This window comes from Hyperolius riggenbachi, chromosome 6 (genome assembly GCF_040937935.1).
Source record: "Hyperolius riggenbachi isolate aHypRig1 chromosome 6, aHypRig1.pri, whole genome shotgun sequence".
NCBI classification, from domain to species: Eukaryota; Metazoa; Chordata; class Amphibia; order Anura; family Hyperoliidae; genus Hyperolius; species Hyperolius riggenbachi.
In genome coordinates this window covers 272,408,383-272,428,930 of record NC_090651.1, presented here as the reverse complement: position 1 = coordinate 272,428,930, position 20,548 = coordinate 272,408,383, and the positions used below count along the sequence as shown (strand labels likewise).

The 20,548-nt window shown below is 45.7% G+C and overlaps 1 protein-coding gene across 1 annotated transcript in view; it reads left to right on the top strand.

Moving 5' to 3' along the window:
• Positions 1-20,548, top strand: part of CD3E (CD3 epsilon subunit of T-cell receptor complex) — a 42,600-nt gene that overhangs the window by 10,473 nt on the left and 11,579 nt on the right. Inside the window, exons 2-3 of the mRNA XM_068242806.1 lie at positions 6,013-6,033; positions 11,837-12,022. Coding sequence (XP_068098907.1) covers positions 6,013-6,033; positions 11,837-12,022 — 207 coding nt within the window. The remainder of the gene's footprint in view (positions 1-6,012; positions 6,034-11,836; positions 12,023-20,548) is intronic.

Here is a 20,548-nt window from a genome sequence, read left to right as displayed (position 1 = left end):
CTACTACCTGTTGTGTTGAGTGAACCCAGCTCACTGCATATACCTGCTACCTGTTGTGTTGAGTGAACCCAGCTCACTGCATATACCTACTACCTGTTGTGTTTACTTAACCCACCTCATCACTGCACATAACTACCTGTTGTGTTGAGTGAACCCAGCTCACTGCATATACCTACTACCTGTTGTGTTGAGTGAACCCAGCTCACTGCATATACCTACTACCTGTTGTGTTTACTTAACCCACTTCATCACTGCACATAACTACCTGTTGTGTTGAGTGAACCCAGCTCACTGCATATACCTACTACCTGTTGTGTTTACTTAACCCACCTCATCACTGCATAGTCGTGTTGAGTGAACTCAGCTCACTGCATCCTAGTACTACCTGTTGTGTTTACTTAACCCACCTCATCACTGCACATAACTACCTGTAGTGTTGAGTGAACCCAGCTTACTGCATATACCTACTACCTGTTGTGTTGAGTGAACCCAGCTCACTGCATATACCTACTACCTGTTGTGTTGAGTGAACCCAGCTCACTGCATATACCTACTACCTGTAGTGTTGAGTGAACCCAGCTCACTGCATATACCTACTACCTGTTGTGTTGAGTGAACCCAGCTCACTGCATATACCTACTACCTGTTGTGTTGAGTGAACCCAGCTCACTGCATATACCTACTACCTGTTGTGTTGAGTGAACCCAGCTCACTGCATATACCTGCTACCTGTTGTGTTGAGTGAACCCAGCTCACTGCATATACCTACTACCTGTTGTGTTTACTTAACCCACCTCATCACTGCACATAACTACCTGTTGTGTTGAGTGAACCCAGCTCACTGCATATACCTACTACCTGTTGTGTTGAGTGAACCCAGCTCACTGCATATACCTACTACCTGTTGTGTTTACTTAACCCACTTCATCACTGCACATAACTACCTGTTGTGTTGAGTGAACCCAGCTCACTGCATATACCTACTACCTGTTGTGTTTACTTAACCCACCTCATCACTGCATATACCTAGCTTCGTGTTGAGTGAACTCAGCTCACTGCATCCTAGTACTACCTGTTGTGTTTACTTAACCCACCTCATCACTGCACATAACTACCTGTAGTGTTGAGTGAACCCAGCTTACTGCATATACCTACTACCTGTTGTGTTAAGTGAACCCAGCTCACTGCATATACCTACTACCTGTTGTGTTGAGTGAACCCAGCTCACTGCATATACCTACTACCTGTAGTGTTGAGTGAACCCAGCTCACTGCATATACCTACTACCTGTTGTGTTGAGTGAACCCAGCTCACTGCATATACCTACTACCTGTAGTGTTGAGTGAACCCAGCTCACTGCATATTCCTACTACCTGTTGTTTACTTAACCCACCTCATCACTGCACATAACTACCTGTAGTGTTGAGTGAACCCAGCTCACTGCATATACCTACTACCTGTTGTGTTAAGTGAACCCAGCTCACTGCATATACCTACTACCTGTTGTGTTTACTTAACCCACCTCATCACTGCACATAACTACCTGTTGTGTTGAGTGAACTCAGCTCACTGCATATACCTACTATTTGTTGTGTTGAGTGAACCCAGCTCACTGCATATACCTACTACCTGTTGTGTTGAGTGAACCCAGCTCACTGCATATACCTACTACCTGTTGTGTTGAGTGAACCCAGCTCACTGCATATACCTACTACCTGATGTGTTGAGTGAACCCAGCTCACTGCATATACCTACTACCTGTTGCGTTTACTTAACCCACCTCATCAGTGCACATAACTACCTGTTGTGTTGCGTAAACCCAGCTCACTGCATATACCTAGCATCCCCCCGAGATGGACAAAATGGACAAACCAGGTAGAGGAAGAGGTAGAGGCAGACCCAGAGGAAGGCCACCAGGCATCGGCAGGTCTGTGCGAGGTGGTGTTGCTGTGATTTCGTGCGGACCTGCCCCAAAATTCAGTGCTCAGAAGAAGGCACGTGCCATCACTTCCCAAAATCGTGAGGAGGTGCTTGAGTATTTAACACAGAACACCTCATCTCCCGCAGCCACCAGCGCTACAACAAGCACCACATCCGCTGCATTTGACACTTCGCAGGAGTTATTTGGTGGTGGTGAAATCACCGATTCACAGCCCCTACTGCAAGAAGGCGCAGGTACACCACCTCCTACTTCTGAGTTAGGTGGCGATAGTATGGACGTAACATGTGTGGATGTGGATGATAGACCACCTGAAGTTGGTGCAGTTAAGAAGGTTTCTGAGGAAAGCGCAGCTGGCCAGGAGGATTATGATGACGATTATACGGATACCACATATGTTCCCGGTAGAGGAGATGACCAGGGGGACAGTTCAGAGGAGGATTCAGAGAGGACTAGGAGGAGACGACTCCATGATAGAAGCAGAGGGAGCTCGTCCTCAGAAACAGCTGGGGGCAGTGTCCGGCGCCATGTATCGCCAGCTATGGCCAGACAGCCAACATGCCCTTCAACGTCAGCTGATGATGCCACCGTAGCGCCATCAGCCCAGGGGGGCTCAGCGGTTTGGAAATTTTTTAACGTGTGTGTCTCAGATCGGAGCAAAGCCATCTGTTGTCTCTGCCAGCAAAAATTGAGCCGTGGAAAGGCCAACTGTCACGTAGGGACAAGTGCTTTACGAAGGCACCTGGAGAGAAGGCACAAACAGCTATGGCAAGAACACCTGAGGAAAAGCAGCACCCCTCAAAAGACAAGCCGCGGATAACAACCGCGGCAGCCGTCACAGGGGGCTTCTGCTGCTCCACGTTCCCATGGTATTGTTCGTGGCTGGGGGGAGGAAGAATGGATACACTTTTAAACAATTTAAAAATACAACCATCTAAACTTTCAAACAATTTAAAAATACAACCATCTAAACTTTCAAACAATTTAAAAATACAACCATCTAAACTTTCAAACAATTTTAAAATACAACCATATATCATTTTCAAAAAATTTAAAAAAAAGGGCAAAAAAACTTGCCCTCCGTAAAACATTCTTGGCAAATGCTTTCGACTTGGTTTGTCTTCCGCTGGCTCAAGGGTCCATCTGAACATAGATGCCTGGTCTGCAAAGCACGGTCAGGGCAGCTACAGCATGGGTCTCAGCAGGCTCCCATTTCGGGCCGGAATCCAACCTTCATTCCCCGCGGTGACAATGGCAGACTTGCCCTCCATAACGGATTCCCGTTAAAGGATTTAAAGTTAATTCATTTCAAATACACAGCAGGGCCTCGAAAGTCCGCCTCCTGTATTGTTATTTTTGGTCACTACCTTGGGGCGGGCGTGCATGCCTGCCTAATGCCCTCCTTGGATGTGTAGTGGTAGCCGTTTCTCAGGCTCCACACCGGATTCCATCCCTCATTCCCCGGCCATTACCCGGGGTCACAAATGGCAGACTTGCCCGCCTCCATATGATTCTCGTGAAAGGAATGTGGTGTCATCTTTGCCCGCCATAACTGGTTCTCGTTAAAGGATTTAAAGTACATTCATTTCAAATACACAGCAGGGCCTCGAAAATCCTCCTCCTGTATTGTTATTTTTGGTCACTACCTCGGGGCGGGCGGGCGTGCATGCCTGCCCGCTGCCCTCCTTGGATGTGTAGTGGTAGCCGTTGCTCAGGCTCCACACCGGATTCAAACCCCTCATTCCCCGGCCATTACCCGGGGTCACAATGGCAGACTTGCCCGCCTCCACAGGATTCTCATTGTAGCGGTACTGAACAAACACACAGCAAGTAGAAAATGTAATTAAAAAACCAAACGTAAGCTTTTTAGCAATGCCATGGAAAGTTGAGAAGGAAGTAACACATTACCTGACATCACTGAGTGAGGAAGAGCAATCTCGCCATGTTGCGCAGTAGTCCAGCATGGCCGTCACTACACAAACAGCTGTTTGCGGTGCGTTACACAGTGAGTTTGGTGTGTCAGTGTGAAGCAGTACTCTAATTACACTCCCTGATTGATGTATACACATGCAAGATGTTTGAAAGCACGTTAGGCCTGCAATTTAGCATTCAATGTGATTTCTGCCCTTAAAACGCTGCTTTGCGTCACATCCAGATTTTTCCCCGGGACTTTTGGCATGTATCCCACTCCGCCATGCCCCCCTCCAGGTGTTAGACCCCTTGAAACATCTTTTCCATCACTTTTGTGGCCAGCATACTTTTTTCTATTTTTCAAAGTTCGCCTCCCCATTGAAGTCTATTGCGGTTCGCAAACTTTTCCGTGAACCGAACCTTCCGCGGAAGTTCGTGAACCGAAAATCGGAGGTTCGCGACATCTCTATCGAGGACACGGCAACGCAGGCGCAGTGGTTTTCTGACTTTAAAGTCTGAAATTCCAGAAGTGAACTGGAGGCGGGGCCGGAGCATCAGTGAGTGGCTGCGCCAACACAGGATGTCTGCGGGGGACTGTTAGAAGACCCGGGTAAGTTCAACCCATTTTCCCCTGACCCCCCTTTAATATGAACCCTGATAATACAGGAGATGGAGAACATCAATAACATGTCACAGGTTTTTGTTTTTTATAAACACCTTCATTAGCAAAATAATATTATGACACAATCCAACAGCACATATAAGCATCAGTATCGAGCAAAAGTGGGATAAGCAAGTAAGTAGTTAGACAATGCTTACATATGGAACCATCACAATAACAACCTAAACAGCAGTAAAGCCTCATCTACATGGTACAATTTTCCATCAGATAGACGGATCTATTAGATAATTTCAGGGCCAGATTTAGGCCAAGGCCACCTAGGCCATGGCCTAGGGCACCACAGGAGGAAGGGCACCTAACCAGCAGGCTAAACTGGCGCAGCATTTGCAAGCTTGTAAATCCTGCAATGAAGGAAGATCAAGTAAGCGCCTGACCTCTGTACTCTGCTGCTACCAGCCTGTGCAGCAGCCACCTTGCTCTCTGTGCACATTTGCATTGAGGCCAAAGGCAATGGACATGTGCAGCACTGGAGATGGAAAGGGAGAGGAAGCTTCTGCACTGGAGACTAGCGGAGAGATGTGTGACACTGATGGCTGCTGTGGTGTGAAGGCGAGCTGGCTATCTATACTGAAAGGGGGGGGGGGGGAGAGAGGGATTAAGGGAGTCATCTGGCTACCTATACTGGAGGGGGGGGGGGGTCATCTGGCTACCTATACTGGAGGTAAGGGGTCATCTGGCTACCTATACTGGAGGTAAGGGGTCATCTGGCTACCTATACTGGAGGTAAGGGGGGAGGGGTCGTCTCGCTACCTATACTGAAGGGGGGCGGCTGGTGACAGTGGCCTAGGGCGGTAAAGAGTACAAATCCGGCCCTGGATAATTTCCAACCGGTCAGATCGGATTGCAATCGATTTTGAGTACCTATCAATGCAAAATCTACCACAAAATTGATCAGAAACAATATGGACTTCTACACACAATGCAATTTCTTATCAGATCACCGTTGATCTGATGGAAAATTGTACTGTGTAGATAAGGCTTTACACTAGTACTGATACATCGCTAAGGAACTCTGTAGACCATTGGGATTGCAGCATAACATATATAATAATGTGCATATAACCAGCTAATTAATATAGCAACACCAAAACAGAAATTTGAGCTGTCAGCTCTGTGCTTTGGGTGTGCTGAGTGAGGTGCTAATATGTAAACACAGGAGTTTAACTCTTTTTGTGTTCCCATGAAACTAGGAAGTAGACGCTGCAAATTTATTGTAGGGGTTTTACATGTGATAACAAATGTTTTTCTTTAAAGGGTACTATGCTGTTGCTTATCTTTTAGAGCAGACAGGACATTCTGGGTTTAGGTCTGCTATTAAAATCTCTGGCAACTGCTTTTGTTATGCTGTTTAGTTATATTGCTGTGCTGTGTGTCTCCCACCATATTTGGAGGCAAGAAGATGTAAACATGCTAATGCTAACATTTTAATGCAATGCTCTTGCTGGACGTCACTATAAATAATCTTTTTCTTTTGTTTCAGATGTGTCATTTACAGATGAAGGTACGATACCCATTTTTTTCCATAAAATTTTTATCATGAAAAAAAAAACATTCTGTATTCATTTAAAGGGAACCTGAGATGGGGCTAAAACAACAGAATATACATACCTGGGACTTCCTCCAGCCCCCTCCAGGCTGATCTTTCCCATGCCGTCCTCCTGCAACTCCCCGTTCATCTCCAGGACCAACTGCGCATGCGCTGCCTGGCCACGCGCACATTCCCGCACTGTTCATGATGCCAGGAGTTTTCTGCGCCTGTGTAGTAGTTAGTGTGCAGGTGCAGAATGCTCCCAGCAACGGGAGCAAGATGGGGGAGCACGCCTGGCCAGACTGTGCCTGCGCCAACTGGCCCAACTGGAGGATTTTTCAGGGCCAGTTGTACAAGGTAAACAAGGAGGCAATTGGGGAGGACGAGGAAGCTATCAGGCTGGAGGGGGCTGGAGGAAGCCCCAGGTATGTTTATTTATATTTTACCACTATATATTACTAAATATTGAAATGCAACCCCGCCCTCCAAGTGATGTTCAGCTATTTAGTAAAGGAGCCTTCTGCCCCAGAGCACTCTTTGAGACCAGGTGTTGTTTTTGCTCACTTCAGAACACACAACAAACAAACATTCCGCAGTGATGCACCTTGCCAGCTGTAAAGAGGTTGCCACCTGTGATAAATTTAAGAATGTAAATCAGGGTGTGGAAAGATTTTACAATGGCCAGACATTGACTAAATTATTTATTAAATGAATAGTGTAAAATTTAAATCATGAAGTTACATTCAGTAAAGTTCCTCTTTAACCACTTAAGTCTATCTGGACAGATATATCCGTCCAGATAGACTCTGCTGCTGCCACTGTGCCGTGCGCACATTCCCACCGCCTGCCGTTATCCCGAGATCAATGAATGGGAGTATAGTTCCCATTCATTGATCTAAGTCCCCCGCAGAAAAACCGACAGCCTCTTATCAGAGGCCGCGGTCTTTCTGCAGAAATGCTTCCTCCTAATGCTTCCAGGAAGCGAGATCATTTGCTTCCAGGACTTTTTGACTGTGACCATCTTGTGGCCAAATAGTAAAACTACACAAACATACATTTTTTTTTATTAAATAAATACATTATATTACGTTTAAAATTAGCTGTTTACCTCCCACACCAAAAATTACCTAAACAAAATGTTTAATAAAGAAAGAAAATTTGAATAAAAAAAAACAAAAAATGCATAAATAGTTACCTAAGGGTCTGAACTTCTTGAATATGCATGTCAAAATTATAAGCTTGGAAATAGTGATGGACGCAAATTTAAAAAAGGCACCTTTATTTCCAAATAAAATATCGGCGCCATAAATTGTGATAGGGACATAATTTAAACGGTGTAATAACTGGGACAAATAATTCTTAGCAAAATGTACCTCCCAAAGAAGGCCTAAATGGTGGCGGAAAAAACAAGATATAGATCATTTCATTGTGATAAGTAGTGATAAAGTTATTGGCGAATGAATAGGAGGTGAAAGTTGCTTGGATGCATAAGGTGAACAAAAATGTAGGCTGAAGTAGTTAAAGGATAAACTGAAGTGAGAGGGATATGGAGGCTGCCATATTTATTTCCTTTTAAAGCAATACCAGTTGCCTGGCTATCCTGCTTATCCACTGCCTCTTATACTTTTAGCCATAGACCCTGAACAAGCATATGCAGACCAGTTATTTCTCACATTATTGTCAGATTTGACAAGATTAGCTGCATGCTTGTTTCTGGTGTTGTTCAAACACCGCTGCAGCCAAATAGACCAGCAGGGCTACCAAGCAACTGGTATTGTTTAAAAGGAAATAAATATGGTAGCCTCCACATTCCTCTCAGTTCCGTTGCCCTTTAAACATTCTACTCAAAATAAACATTTTAAAATCTGTTCCACTTTAAATTAAAAAAAATAAACATTTTTTTTGTACTATACAGACTTTTTTATTGCCCTTAAATTGAAACTGAGCAATAATACAAAAAAATAGCTTGTGGAGCAAATGGTCTCCTTGATCTGTGTTGCTCCTCTGCTCCTCTCCCATGTGTGCTGTCCTCACAGATCTGGTATAATTCCTATGGGGCAACTTTGAATAACAATGAGATGTCTGGAAGGTGTAGGGTTGGCAGACATTGATGGATATCGGCACTCACTGCCCAATTCATAAGCAGAAACCTGGAGGAGGTAAAAAGAAGCAGCTGAGGCTGGAGGGAGACTTCCTGGGGAAATGGCTTTTACCTTTTCTTTTTTTATATTTTGTCCTTGGTATCCGCTCCAATGTGAACCTGCCCTTAGCATTGCCTTTATTCTTTATAACAAACACTCCTTGAAAAGGATTTATACAAATATGCTGGCCAGTCTCCCTGCTCACTACACAGTTTTTTGGCAGTTGGGTGGAGCAACTGCCATTTACTAAGTGCTTCTGAAAATAAAGAAAACACTGAGAATCCCCTATGAGGAGATGGACTAGTCTAAAACCTGTCGGTTCTGTCCGTTATCTATTACCTACTGTAAGTGACAGCAACATAGAATAAAAGTCATTTATGTCTTATTTTACTCTGGGAAAAATGTACTTGTTATTTGTATGTGTTTATCTGTACTTAAAATTTTATGATTTTTGCGACAGTGGTCCTTTAATTTGGGTCAATGCACCCAGCTGGGAAGGACTGATGAACCTCTGACACTAACGCACCATGGGGCCATATGCAATTGACTTTTTCACCTGAGCTTTCTCCTAGGAGATAATTTCTCATTTTAAATTTAAAATATTTACCGGTATTTTACGATGACCCAACTTCTCTCAATCCCACACAGAACCCTCCCCTGGTGGCGGCTAACACTTAACCTTCCCCTTGATGGTGCATAACCCTTAACCACCACCCCAAGCAATTTGCATTGTTTGAAAGGAAATAAATATGTCAGCCCCCATGTCTGTCTCACCTCAGGAGTACTTTAAAGTGTAATTCTGGAAAATATATAAAATCCCCTGAGGCTTAATCAGTGATTCCCAACTTTTTTGAAGTTGTGACACATCATGCCAAATGCTCTGATCTTCGTGACACAAATGAAGCAGGATAGAAAGGACCAGTGTGGGTTGAATCTTTAGGCTGCTTTCACAGTGAGACGTTACAGGCGCACGTTAGTGCAGCCTATAACGCAGCCCCACCGCACAGTAATGAAAAATCAATGGGCTGTTCACAGTGCCCACGTTGTGTTACATTGTAACGCAGCACATCCATTGAGAGTGCTGCATGCTGTGCGTTATGCACAGCTAAGCCGCTTTAGACTGTGCACACATGCTCAGTAGTGTTGGGGAGGAGTGGAGAGCGGCCAGGCACATGGCTAATTAATATTCACTGCACGGTGTGACGTGCAGTGTTTACTTCCTGGAGCGGCCGCAGTGTGCGGCGATTGGCCGGGCGGGACCACGTGATGCCGCATACGTCCAAGAGTACGCATCACTTACTCTGACGTCCACATCAGAGAGCACCAGGGGTGTGTCTCGGACGTGATTAGGGGTGTGGCTTAACCTCTTGGGTGATAATTCCGAGCTGAGCTCGGGGTATGTCGCGCAGGAGGATTTCTAAGGCCCTGGTGGGCCGATTTGCATAATTTTTTTTTTTTACACGCAGCTAGCACTTTGCTAGCTGCGTGTAACTTCCGATCGCCGCTGCTCGCCGCCGATCCGCCGCTACCCGCTGTCACAGGAGCCCTCGTGGTCAGACTGCAAGTGGCCTTCTAAACGGTGCCAGCGCACGGATCGTGCGAACTCTGGTCGCGGTCAATGCGCAGGAACCGTTGGAAATTAGCCGCAGACAAACCAGAAGGGAGCCTGTGAGATATGGGTGATTACAACTTACACACGATTCCAGGGTATAACTGCCACCACCACGGGTAGGGGCCCGTGGACCCGACTGCCTGACTGATCCTGCGAATAAAAACGATTAAAACACGCTGTATTCTGTCTAGCCAACAACAAACAAACAGTAGCGTCTCTTCTGAGGTCTGGTTCAGTTGTGCGGCTGATAAGCAGGGTAGCGGACAGTGAATGACTTTGATAAAGTCTTTTATTCACGCAATATAAATAATTAATATATACAGACAATTATTAAAATCAACAATTATTAAAACAGTAATAGCCAGTATGAAATAAAAAGGGAGAAAATACTTAGGGTTTGTGGAAATATGTCCTTTTGTGGGAAGAATCATAAAGTCCAAGCAAAACGGTTTCAAGTTCTGCAAAGTTCTTTGTTCCAGAGATAAATTCAAAGTTCAGCAAGATTTAAAATCCAAACAAAATGGAGGATGTCTTTTGTTTCAGATTTCAGACAAGATGGCCGCCAACCATGTGTCCTCTGGCTGGCAGCATGCTCTCAGGAAGATGGAATCTGAAGGACTGATGCCCGCCTGCTGGCCATGTGCTTTTGATGAAGCTGGTTTGGGGGTGTGGCAATGCCGGCCCCCTCTGAGTTACCAACAAATGACAGTTCATTCCCTCTGAGAGATTTTAGGGCTAAACTTATGAAATGCTGTAACTCCTGAACCATACACGTTATATTTAGGGGGGTAACAGCTTCATACTTGTTGGAAAATACAGATTAATATGACATCAGACACGGCTAAGCCAGCGGGTCAGGCTCCTGAGAAGATTCATATCTCGATAACCGGACGGTCTATCCCAATGAATTTCATATCAGCACGATGGCCAGATTTTACCGAACAAGACGATATGAATTTTATAGCTGTGCGACATACGGTTTTCGTATGCCGACAGGAAATCATACCACCCATGCTTTTCTTATGGCCCGTGCTCGGTGCCGGATCGGCTGGCTTTCTATGGCCCCCCTGTGGAGCCAGTTTCCTGGTTTTTTTCATGGGGACATCTGCTGTAGGGGGAATGAGCTAGGCCCTGCAGGGAATCCAGCCACGTGCGACATTCCTGAGTGGTGAGGCATTCAGGAGGGGTGAGGGGACTGCTTTGGCTCACAGGGGAACAGATCTCTGGATTTAAAACAACACAAAAAATGTCATTTTCGGATCGCTTGCACGACTGCTCAGATCCGACAGGGAGCGATCAGGAAAGCGACTGTGAATTATCTAGATTCACCTGCGTTTCTCACGGCTATTCCGTGACACCCGCCGTGCCGTGCAGCCCCCCCCCCAGACCCCCATGCAAAGCCTGGCCAATCAGTGCCAGGCAGCGCTGAGGGGTGGATCGGGACTCCCTCTGACGTCACAACGTCGATGACGTCGGTGACGTCATTGTGAGCGTCGCCATGGCGACGGTGAAAGCCAAGCAGGAGATCAGGTTCTGAACGGAATCTCCTGCTTGCGCTGATCGCCTGAGGCGATCGGAGGGGGTGGGGGGATGCCGCTGCACAGCACCTATCATGTAGCTAGCGCTAGGCTAGCTACATGATTTTAAAAAAAAAGAAAAAAAAAGTGCTGCGCCCCCTCCTGGGCGATGTAATTGTATCTCCCAGAGGATTAAGAGTCCCTCTGTCCTATCTCAAAAAGTTAGGAGGTATGGGGCTGTGAGTAGACATTCAGAATTATTCTGCAAGGCAACTGAGCACTGTGAACTAGCCCTAAAGGTATACGTGTCCAGTGAAAAATCTTTTTTTTTTATATATATATATTCTTTGTTCTGTATAATATGGCTGACATGCTCCCCTGTACCGCAGAAATCAAATTTGCACCGAATTATAAATATATTTCATTTACAAGAAGTCCAATATTTATATTAAAATTGATTGACTGGAGCATTCCAATTCTGAAATCTCTTGTTTTATTTATTACAGGCAATAAACATCAGTTCCAAGTAGTAGTCACTGGGACATCAGTCAACTTCAATTGTCCTTTAGGAACAGACTTGAAACAAGATGGAAAGAAAGACACAATACCTATGCCATTGCAAAATGTAACGGTCGGAACCTATTATTGTACGGATGATTCTAAAACTGCATATCTCTACTTTAATGTATACAGTAAGTATATTGACATAGTTAAGCTTGGCAATGTTTTCAATGCAAAAAGGGTGATTTACTAAGCAAAATATGTAGATTATAAGCCGTATACAGTGAGGAACATAAGTATTTGAACACCCTATGATTTTGCCAGTTCTCCCACTTAGAAATCATGGAGGGGTCTGAAATTCACATTGTAGGTGCATTCCTACAGTACCGTCCAAAATACTATCCTCGTTACACTGTATAAAAATTTGGCATGATCCCATTGTGGGGATTGGATGATCCCATCGTGGAGATTTGATTCCCCCCCCCCCCCCAAAAAAAAAACCAGTGCCAGATATTTAGGACACACCACTGGATGAGGTATTCTTAAACCCCTGCTTACCAGCCATTCATGAATCCCCACAGTTTTTAAAGTGTACAGAAGACAAAATCTGCATATAGAGCAGTAGAAAGATGTCTAACAAATAGGTATTTTTGTCTGCAAGTCACATATATGGTTTCAGTTGACTCTCTACTATAAATGGGTAGGGCTAATGACCTGTTTTATCTATTTACCTGAGAGGGAGTGCACACATGTGGTTCCCTTATTATTAATGGGGGCATATAAAATCCACCATAAGCCCCCCCCCCCCCCCGGCATTCTACCACATAAATGCACCATAAAGCTCCGCCCCTCATTGCCAGGCACAGCACGAGGCCAGGAGGTCTCTAAAGAGCTTCCATACCTACAGAGGCGCTTCTGGAGACCAGCTGACCAGCTAATTGCCTAGAGCGCAAGATTTATGGCAGGCGCTTTGAGGGAAAAAAAGTTTATTTTTCCTGTCCTTAGAGACTGAAAACGTAGGGAACGGGGATAAAAAGTTCTAATGAAAGCCTCTACTGCTCAGCCTCAAATAAAGGAATCTACAAACCTTTTGTCTACAACACTTTGTATGGCATTCCCTAATGTTAGTGTTATCTCTAGAGGGATCTTGAGTGTGTCTGAGTGACTCCTGTCCTGCCCGCCTCTCCTTATCAGGGCCGTTTTTATGGCCTTGCAGGGCATGCCATTGCCGGGGCGCTGGGAGGGGGAGGGCGAAGAAGTGCCAGGCAGATGTGACTAGCACAAGGACACTTTTTTTCCTGCATTTGCAGAAGAGGTTTTTTTTCAGTTACACTTCCAGGCTTCTTCCCAGAAGCGGCAGCCTGCTAGTGCTAGCAGCCAGTGACTCATTGGCCCAGCCCCCGCCCCCCTGAACAACACTGTAGAGTGGAGATGAGAGAGAATCAGCTTGTAATTAGCTGCTTGTAACTAGCAGCGCTGTCCATGTCAGAGCTGAGAGAGGATTAGCCGGGAGTTTTAAATGCTGCATTCTCTAGCCAGCATGGACTATGGATAGAAGGCTGCCAGGTACTACACTATAACATCCTCCAAACGGCTGTGATCTGGGGCGTGGCTAGCCATGGAGCTGTGAGGACGCAGACTTCTCCAGCTCTCCTGACACCGCCGAAAACTGCAGCAATCCTGCTTTCTAAGTGCGCACCTCCTGATCTCCCGTGGTCCCTACGACAGAGGGGAACACCGGGGCCTCACAAGATGGGGAAATCGGACACCCAGAGACCTGACGGACCGGCGGAGCGGCTGGCGAGATTCGCCCACGGAGCTTCCCAAGATGGCGCCGGCGGCCAGGCGGCTGAAAGGATCAGTGGGGGAGCGGCTGGAAGCTCACAGTCCCGCAGGCAGCGGCAGCACACGGACACGGCGGGGACATCTCCTCCCGGTAAGGCGCATGTCACTCCTGCCTCAGACCCAGCATCCCCAAGAGCACAGAGCGGCAACCACAGCCCAGCTCATGCACCTAATACAGGCCCCGGCTCACATCATCAGCCACAGGCCGCGGCCGGCCTCTCGGATAAGGCCAAGGCCACGAACACTCCTCTCCCCTCCCGAGGGAAGCCCCAGAAAGGGAACTATAGTCCTGAGGGTGGGATGACTGTAGCCCAAATACATCATGCTGATCCAGCGGCCCTTACAACAGGAGAATCGCAACATGCTATCCCTCCCTCCCCGGTGACAGAGAGGGAACAAAACGGAAACACTCCTGTCTCTCCGGAATCCGTCTCCCCAGTTAAAAACACTGACACAGCAGAGGAACCTACAAGGGCAGAAATCATGGCAGCGATAGTAGCCTTACAGCTATCAGTGACCAGCAGGCTAGACTCCATACAAGCCGATCTATCTTTTGTCAAACATGACTTGTCTAAGGTCAAAGACCGCACAACTGCAGTTGAACGCAGAGTCTCAGACCTAGAGGATACTGTAGCCCCTTTACAACAACGCATGCAAGGGGTGTCTTCTACTTCGCAAGATAACTCTGCCAAACTAGATGACCTTGAAAACAGGGCACGCCGATGCAATCTCAGGCTGGTTGGGGTTCCAGAAAAAGCTGAGGGCTCTTGTCCAGAATCCTTTTTTGAAGCATGGTTTAAAGAATCGCTCCCTGATCTTCGGCCTTCTCAGGTATTCATCATCGAGCGGGCCCACAGAGTTCCTGGCGGTTCACCTAAACCCGGGGCCTCACCACGCCCGATAGTCATGAAATTCCTTAACTACAGGGATAAGTTTGAAATCTTGAGAGCGGCCAGAAACCAGCCGGATTTATTTATTGACGGGACCAAAGTTTCTATTTACCAGGACTTTTCCCTAGAAGTACAAAAAAAGAGAGCCACTTTTATTCATGTCAAGAAAAGACTGCGCGACAAGCAGCTGCAGTACAGCATGCTATTTCCAGCTAAATTGAAAGTTCGGCATAATGGCAAAGCCCATTTTTTCTTTGCTCCAACTGAGGTCTCACAATGGATGGACGCACAAGGGTTTGCTAACTGATTAGACAAGCTACCATGTTGTTCTGATTCTATAACAAGCTTGGGAACTAGGACTGTGCTCTTTTTGGATGCACCAGCTCGGGTCCTATCCTTAAAGCGGCACTTTTATCATTCAACGATATGGAGTGGTATGCTCCTCTGTTCAGTTTGGTTTTTGCTACTGCAGTTGTAAATTCATTATTTGTTCATTTCTCGCTGTCAGTCGCAGTGCAGCCACCAGAAGACACTTGTAATGTTTTTGAGTACTTTTTCATCGGGTGGCTCTCTGCCGCTGTTAATAATACAGTAATTTCTGGTTAAAAGTAAATGTATAATGCATTTCTCCCATCATACCCTCCATGTAGGGCATATAATATGATACATAAGGCTCCACAAGGTTCCTAGGCAGCACATTGTAATTAACAATAACACATTTAGTTTGCATGACTCTAAGCAGTGTTAATATCCTTCTGTACGCGGGTCAGGAGGGCTGGCCACAATTCTTACCCGTGTTCAGTAAGTTTGGGGAATGATACTTCCTGGTGTTTGGGGCAGGGAGTGGGGTGGGTTAGGGGTTAAGGGGCTTGTTGGTTGGGGTAAAAAAGGGAAGGGTGCATGGTCCACACTTTGTAACACACTCAGACACAATGATATGGTTGCTCATGTAATCGCTGGTGCCTCCACGATATGTTTTCACCTTGACTATGGCTAATTTACGTATAATCTCTTGGAATGTCAGGGGTCTCAACAACAACATAAAACAAAGACTAGTATTTGACCACCTGAAAAAATTAAGTCCTCATATCATCTGTCTACAAGAGACACACCTTACAGGTGGGAAGGTACTTTCTCTCAAAAAGCCATGGGTGTCCAGCTACCATGTGTCCCATTTCTCTACCTTCTCCAGAGGCACCGCAATTTTAATTTCTAAATCTTTCCCGGGCACGGTGCAGGGTGTCCAGGTGGACAGGAACGGTTGTTTCACAATAGTTACTATCAATCTAGAAGGCAAAATTTATACCCTGGTATCATTATATGTTCCCCCACCTTTTAACGTTGCTGTGCTTGACCACCTGGCCACTAAGCTTCGTAGCTGTATGGACAATCCTGTCCTCATAATTGGGGATTTTAACGCGGTCCTTGACCCAGTCAAGGACAAATTAAGCAAAAGTTCACGGGCCTTCCCACATTTTACAGATTGGATATCCAGATATGCCCTTACAGACATCTGGCGCTGGAGATATCCAGACGGCAGAGAGTACTCCTGCTATTCAGATCAACACAAATCCATGTCACGTATAGACATGTGCCTGGGGACCCAAGACATACTCCCCCTGGTCGAAGACATTAGATACTTACCTCACGGCATATCTGACCACTCTCCCTTGCTATGCGAACTTCGTTGCCTTAACACCCAAGGCAACAGTTGCTGGAGAGTGGGCGCGTGGTGGCTGGAGGACCTAACAGTTCTAAACCCCTGTGTAGAAGCTATGGGTAACTTCTGGGTAGAAAATTTAAGCTCAACAGAATTTGGGGTATGCTGGGACGCAAGTAAAGCGGTCCTACGGGGCGCCTTTAGAGCATCTCTCTCAATTATCAGACAGAATAACCTGGCTACTAGCTATATGACAGAATCCAGGTTAATGGAGGCTAAACAGCGATTACTGGCGGCACATGACGATCAATCATACGGGAAATGGGCATCAGCCCGCAGGTTCCATGAGCTTGCACTTCTGAGGCGCACAAAGCGTAAGGATGTCATTTCGAAACAACAATCATTTGAATTCGGTAATAAATGCAGTAAGACCCTGGCATATATGTTGAGGACATCTGAAGGATCTGTGGCTATACCCAGAATCCTATCAGGCACAGGCAAGTTATGCACGTCCTCGGCAGATATGGCAGGAGCATTTTATGATTTTTACAGTGATTTATATACCAGTAGGTTTGATGGCAATCTAACCTCCATTAAGGAATTCTTAGATGCCGTCGAGCTCCCGAAACTAACGCAGGAAGCAGCGTTGGCTCTGGATGCGCCTATCTCAGAGGAAGAAATACTCACAGCCATAACGGGCCTGAAGAAGGGTAAAACGCCCGGACCTGACGGTATTCCGTCAGAATGGTATCTTAAAAGTAGAGCAGTGTCGGTCCCTAAACTGGCAGCGCTATACGCACAATCCCTGGAGAGGGGCACATTTCCACCAACCCTGTACGAAACACTAATTATTCTTCTCCCTAAGCCAAACAAAAACCTAGAACTCTGCGAATCTTATAGGCCCATCACATTAATCAATGCAGATGCCAAGATTCTAGCTAAAGTCCTGGCGAATAGATTGATCCAAGTTATTCCTTCACTTGTGCATGGGGACCAAACGGGCTTTATCCCGGGCAGATCTACTAAAACAAACATTAGAAGGTTGTTTTCTAACATCCAATACCCCCACAAAAACGCAGGCTCCAGAGTAATCTTATCCCTAGACACGCACAAGGCCTTCGACTCCGTGGAGTGGCCTTACTTAGCAAAACTAGGATTTGGGGTAAACTTCAGGAAATGGTTCAATGTCCTTTACGCAGACCCTAGCGCAAAAATTAGAGTCAATTCACACATCTCCAATTCTTTCAAAATCAGGAGGGGGACGCGGCAGGGGTGTCCTTTATCGCCACTGTTGTTTGCCCTAGCCACGGAGCCCTTAGCGGAACATGTCCGCACATCCACTGCCCTGTCCGGCCTTATAGTAAACAGTATGGAGGAACGAGTTTCTCTATACGCGGACGATGTCTTACTTTATTTAGCAGATCCAGGTCTCTCCTTGGTGGAGGTCTTCCGCATTTATAACATTTTTGGTAAAATCTCCGGCCTTCGAGTAAATTGGACTAAATCTGCTTTATTCCCGCTAGACTTAAACGCTAAACAGCACATTGACCCTTCCTCAAAACTAGAGGTAGTTGACACCTTCAAATACCTAGGAGTCACGGTGACCAGGGATTTAAATAACTACAGCTCTGCTAATATTCTTCCCCTCATGGTCAGCATAGATTCTAAATTTAACTTATGGAGCAAGCTCCCATTAAATGTAGCCGGTAGAGTAGCAATTCTCAAAATGATAGTCGCCCCCAAGCTATTATATGTCACCCAGATGGCCCCATTAACAATCCCCAAAAGTTTCTTCAAAAAACTAGACATTAAAATTAGCAAATTCATATGGGGAAGTTCAGCACCTAGACTAGCCCTAGCTACTTTAAGACTCCCACCCGCACTGGGGGGTTTAGCTTTACCAGACTTTTACCTATACTATTTAGCAGCTCAACTAACGTATATAAAGCGCTGGATGAGTTCTGACAGATCCGATGCCTCGCTGAATCTGGAAGCGGATATGGCCACCTCGTACGAAGCTCTGGGTAATGTAATCTATAGGGGGGTGGCCCCTCACTCAGAAGGTACCCTACTTATTAAATCCTCTGTTAAATTATACAAAGCGGCCATCAAAATAATCCCCAAAAAGGAGAACACAGTTTCTCCTAGCACCCCTCTTTGGATCAATCCTAATTTGCCGGAACTATATAACTTCAGTAACGTCCAATTTTGGTTTAAGCATGGAATCAAATACATCAACCACATTTATAATGACGGGACCTTTAAATCCTTTGTGCGCCTCAGAAACGAATGCGGTCTCCCAAGGGGCTCACTCTTTCAATACTTTCAACTTAGGGATGCGGTTAGAACTCAATGGGGCACATCTGGGGTACGGATTGAACCTTCGGAATTGGAACTTCTCATGTTAAACAAAGACACTACTAAGCAAATCTCTAATCTCTATTCTATCCTGTCTTCCAAAGGGGGCTTCCAAAGGTATGAGGCTGCCAAACTTAAATGGCAGTTGGATACCTACAACTTCGAGGAATCAGATTGGGGGGAATTTGAAATGTACTTTATGTCATCAGTTATTAGCACGCAAGATAAACTAATACAGCTCAAGTGGTTTCATCAGGCATACTACACCTCGCTTAGATTAGCCAAACTGGGATCTAATACCAGCTCAGCATGCTTCAAATGCGGTCATCAGAAAGCTAATTTTATCCACTGTGTATGGGAATGCTCACACATTCAGGTGTTCTGGAAATCCGTTGCTTCCCTACTTTCTAGGGTTCTGGGCCGGCCAGTAGAGATGTCCTTTAAGGCCATGATGCTTAGCATCATTGACAATGCCACTTGCAGCGCACACAAGAAAAAATTTATACGCATAGTTCTTTTTTATGCCAGGAAATGTATTATGTTTAAATGGAAACAACCCATCACCCCTCAGCTATCTGACCTTACAAGACTGGTTAATCTCAACCTCCCATTATATAACTTAACTTACCAGACTAGGGGCCAGATTGGGAAGTTCGACAAAATCTGGGGGGCTTAGGTGGAGGCCAACGACACGGTAATACCAAACCTGGACATAAACGTCAGTGTCTCGGATGTGTATTTGTAGAGCCTATCAGATAGTGAGTAAAAGCGCTAGTTCAACTGTGTAAGTCAAATTGCTGAAATGTGTCAGGGCCTACTGGTTACCAAAACAGTCTTTTGCTGTACTGCACAATGTATGTATGTAAGACCATGTCATGTACTTGTAATTTATGTGACTAACAAGTGTGGATCTAAGGGGGGGGGGGGGGGGGGAGGTGTAGGGATTATTTCATGTTTGTAATGTTTATAAAAATTTCAATAAAAAATCTCTTTTAAAAAAACGGCTGTGATCTACGGAGTCAGTGTGCTATCTCCCATCTGCTCACATGCTGTGCCTGCTACCCCATCTCCCTGCATAAACACACAGCCTAGTCACAAATCCCCTCCGCCCAGCTCCTTCACTTAGCTTTAACCACCCTCCAGCATTCACTTTACACCAGGTAGCATACAGTTTGCCCTTGCTCTCTCTGCACCACCAGTTATTTGCTTACTCACTCCCCAGCCTATCAGCGTCCTCAATTATAAGCTCCCTACACACGCACACACGCACGCACACACACACCAAAACCCATATTCAACACATTTCAAAATGATATTTATCGTTTTATGGAAATCATATCCTTTCCCACTTGCAATCTGCTTCAAATAGTGAATTACAGCCATTTTGCTGATTTACACTTTACATGTCTATTGCGGTGTGCTCTTTTCCCAGTAGTGCGTGGCATTTTTTCCCAAAACGCAGATTGCCGGCTTGCGCAAACCTCATTGTGCTCCATTCCCGACGCTAATATGGCGCGAATGCGGCAAGTGGAAAAGGCAGCTTGTGCGATCGCAATGCAGTGTGTTTGTGGTTGCTGGTGGAAATGGGCCCTAATTAATTTTCCTGGTCCTTAGCACCCTGAGGGCTGGAATACACTAGAGCGATTTTCGGAGCGTTTAGGGAGCAATTCAAACCGCTAGCGATTTCCCTAAATGCTCATCTAATGCTAGTGGATGGGCCAAATTCCATTGGAGCGACTGCGATTACCAAATCGCAAAACTCAGGACATGCATTTTTTAGCGGTTAGCGTTTTTGCAATGTAAAGTATATAAACGCTGGCATAATCGCTCATCAAAACCTGCAGAGCGATTTTGCTAGCATTTTGAAGTTAATCGCTACACAACCGCTGGCATATTGATTACACTTTTTGAAATCGCTACCGAAAACGCTCATGAAATCGCTTACAAACCGCTCATACAAAATG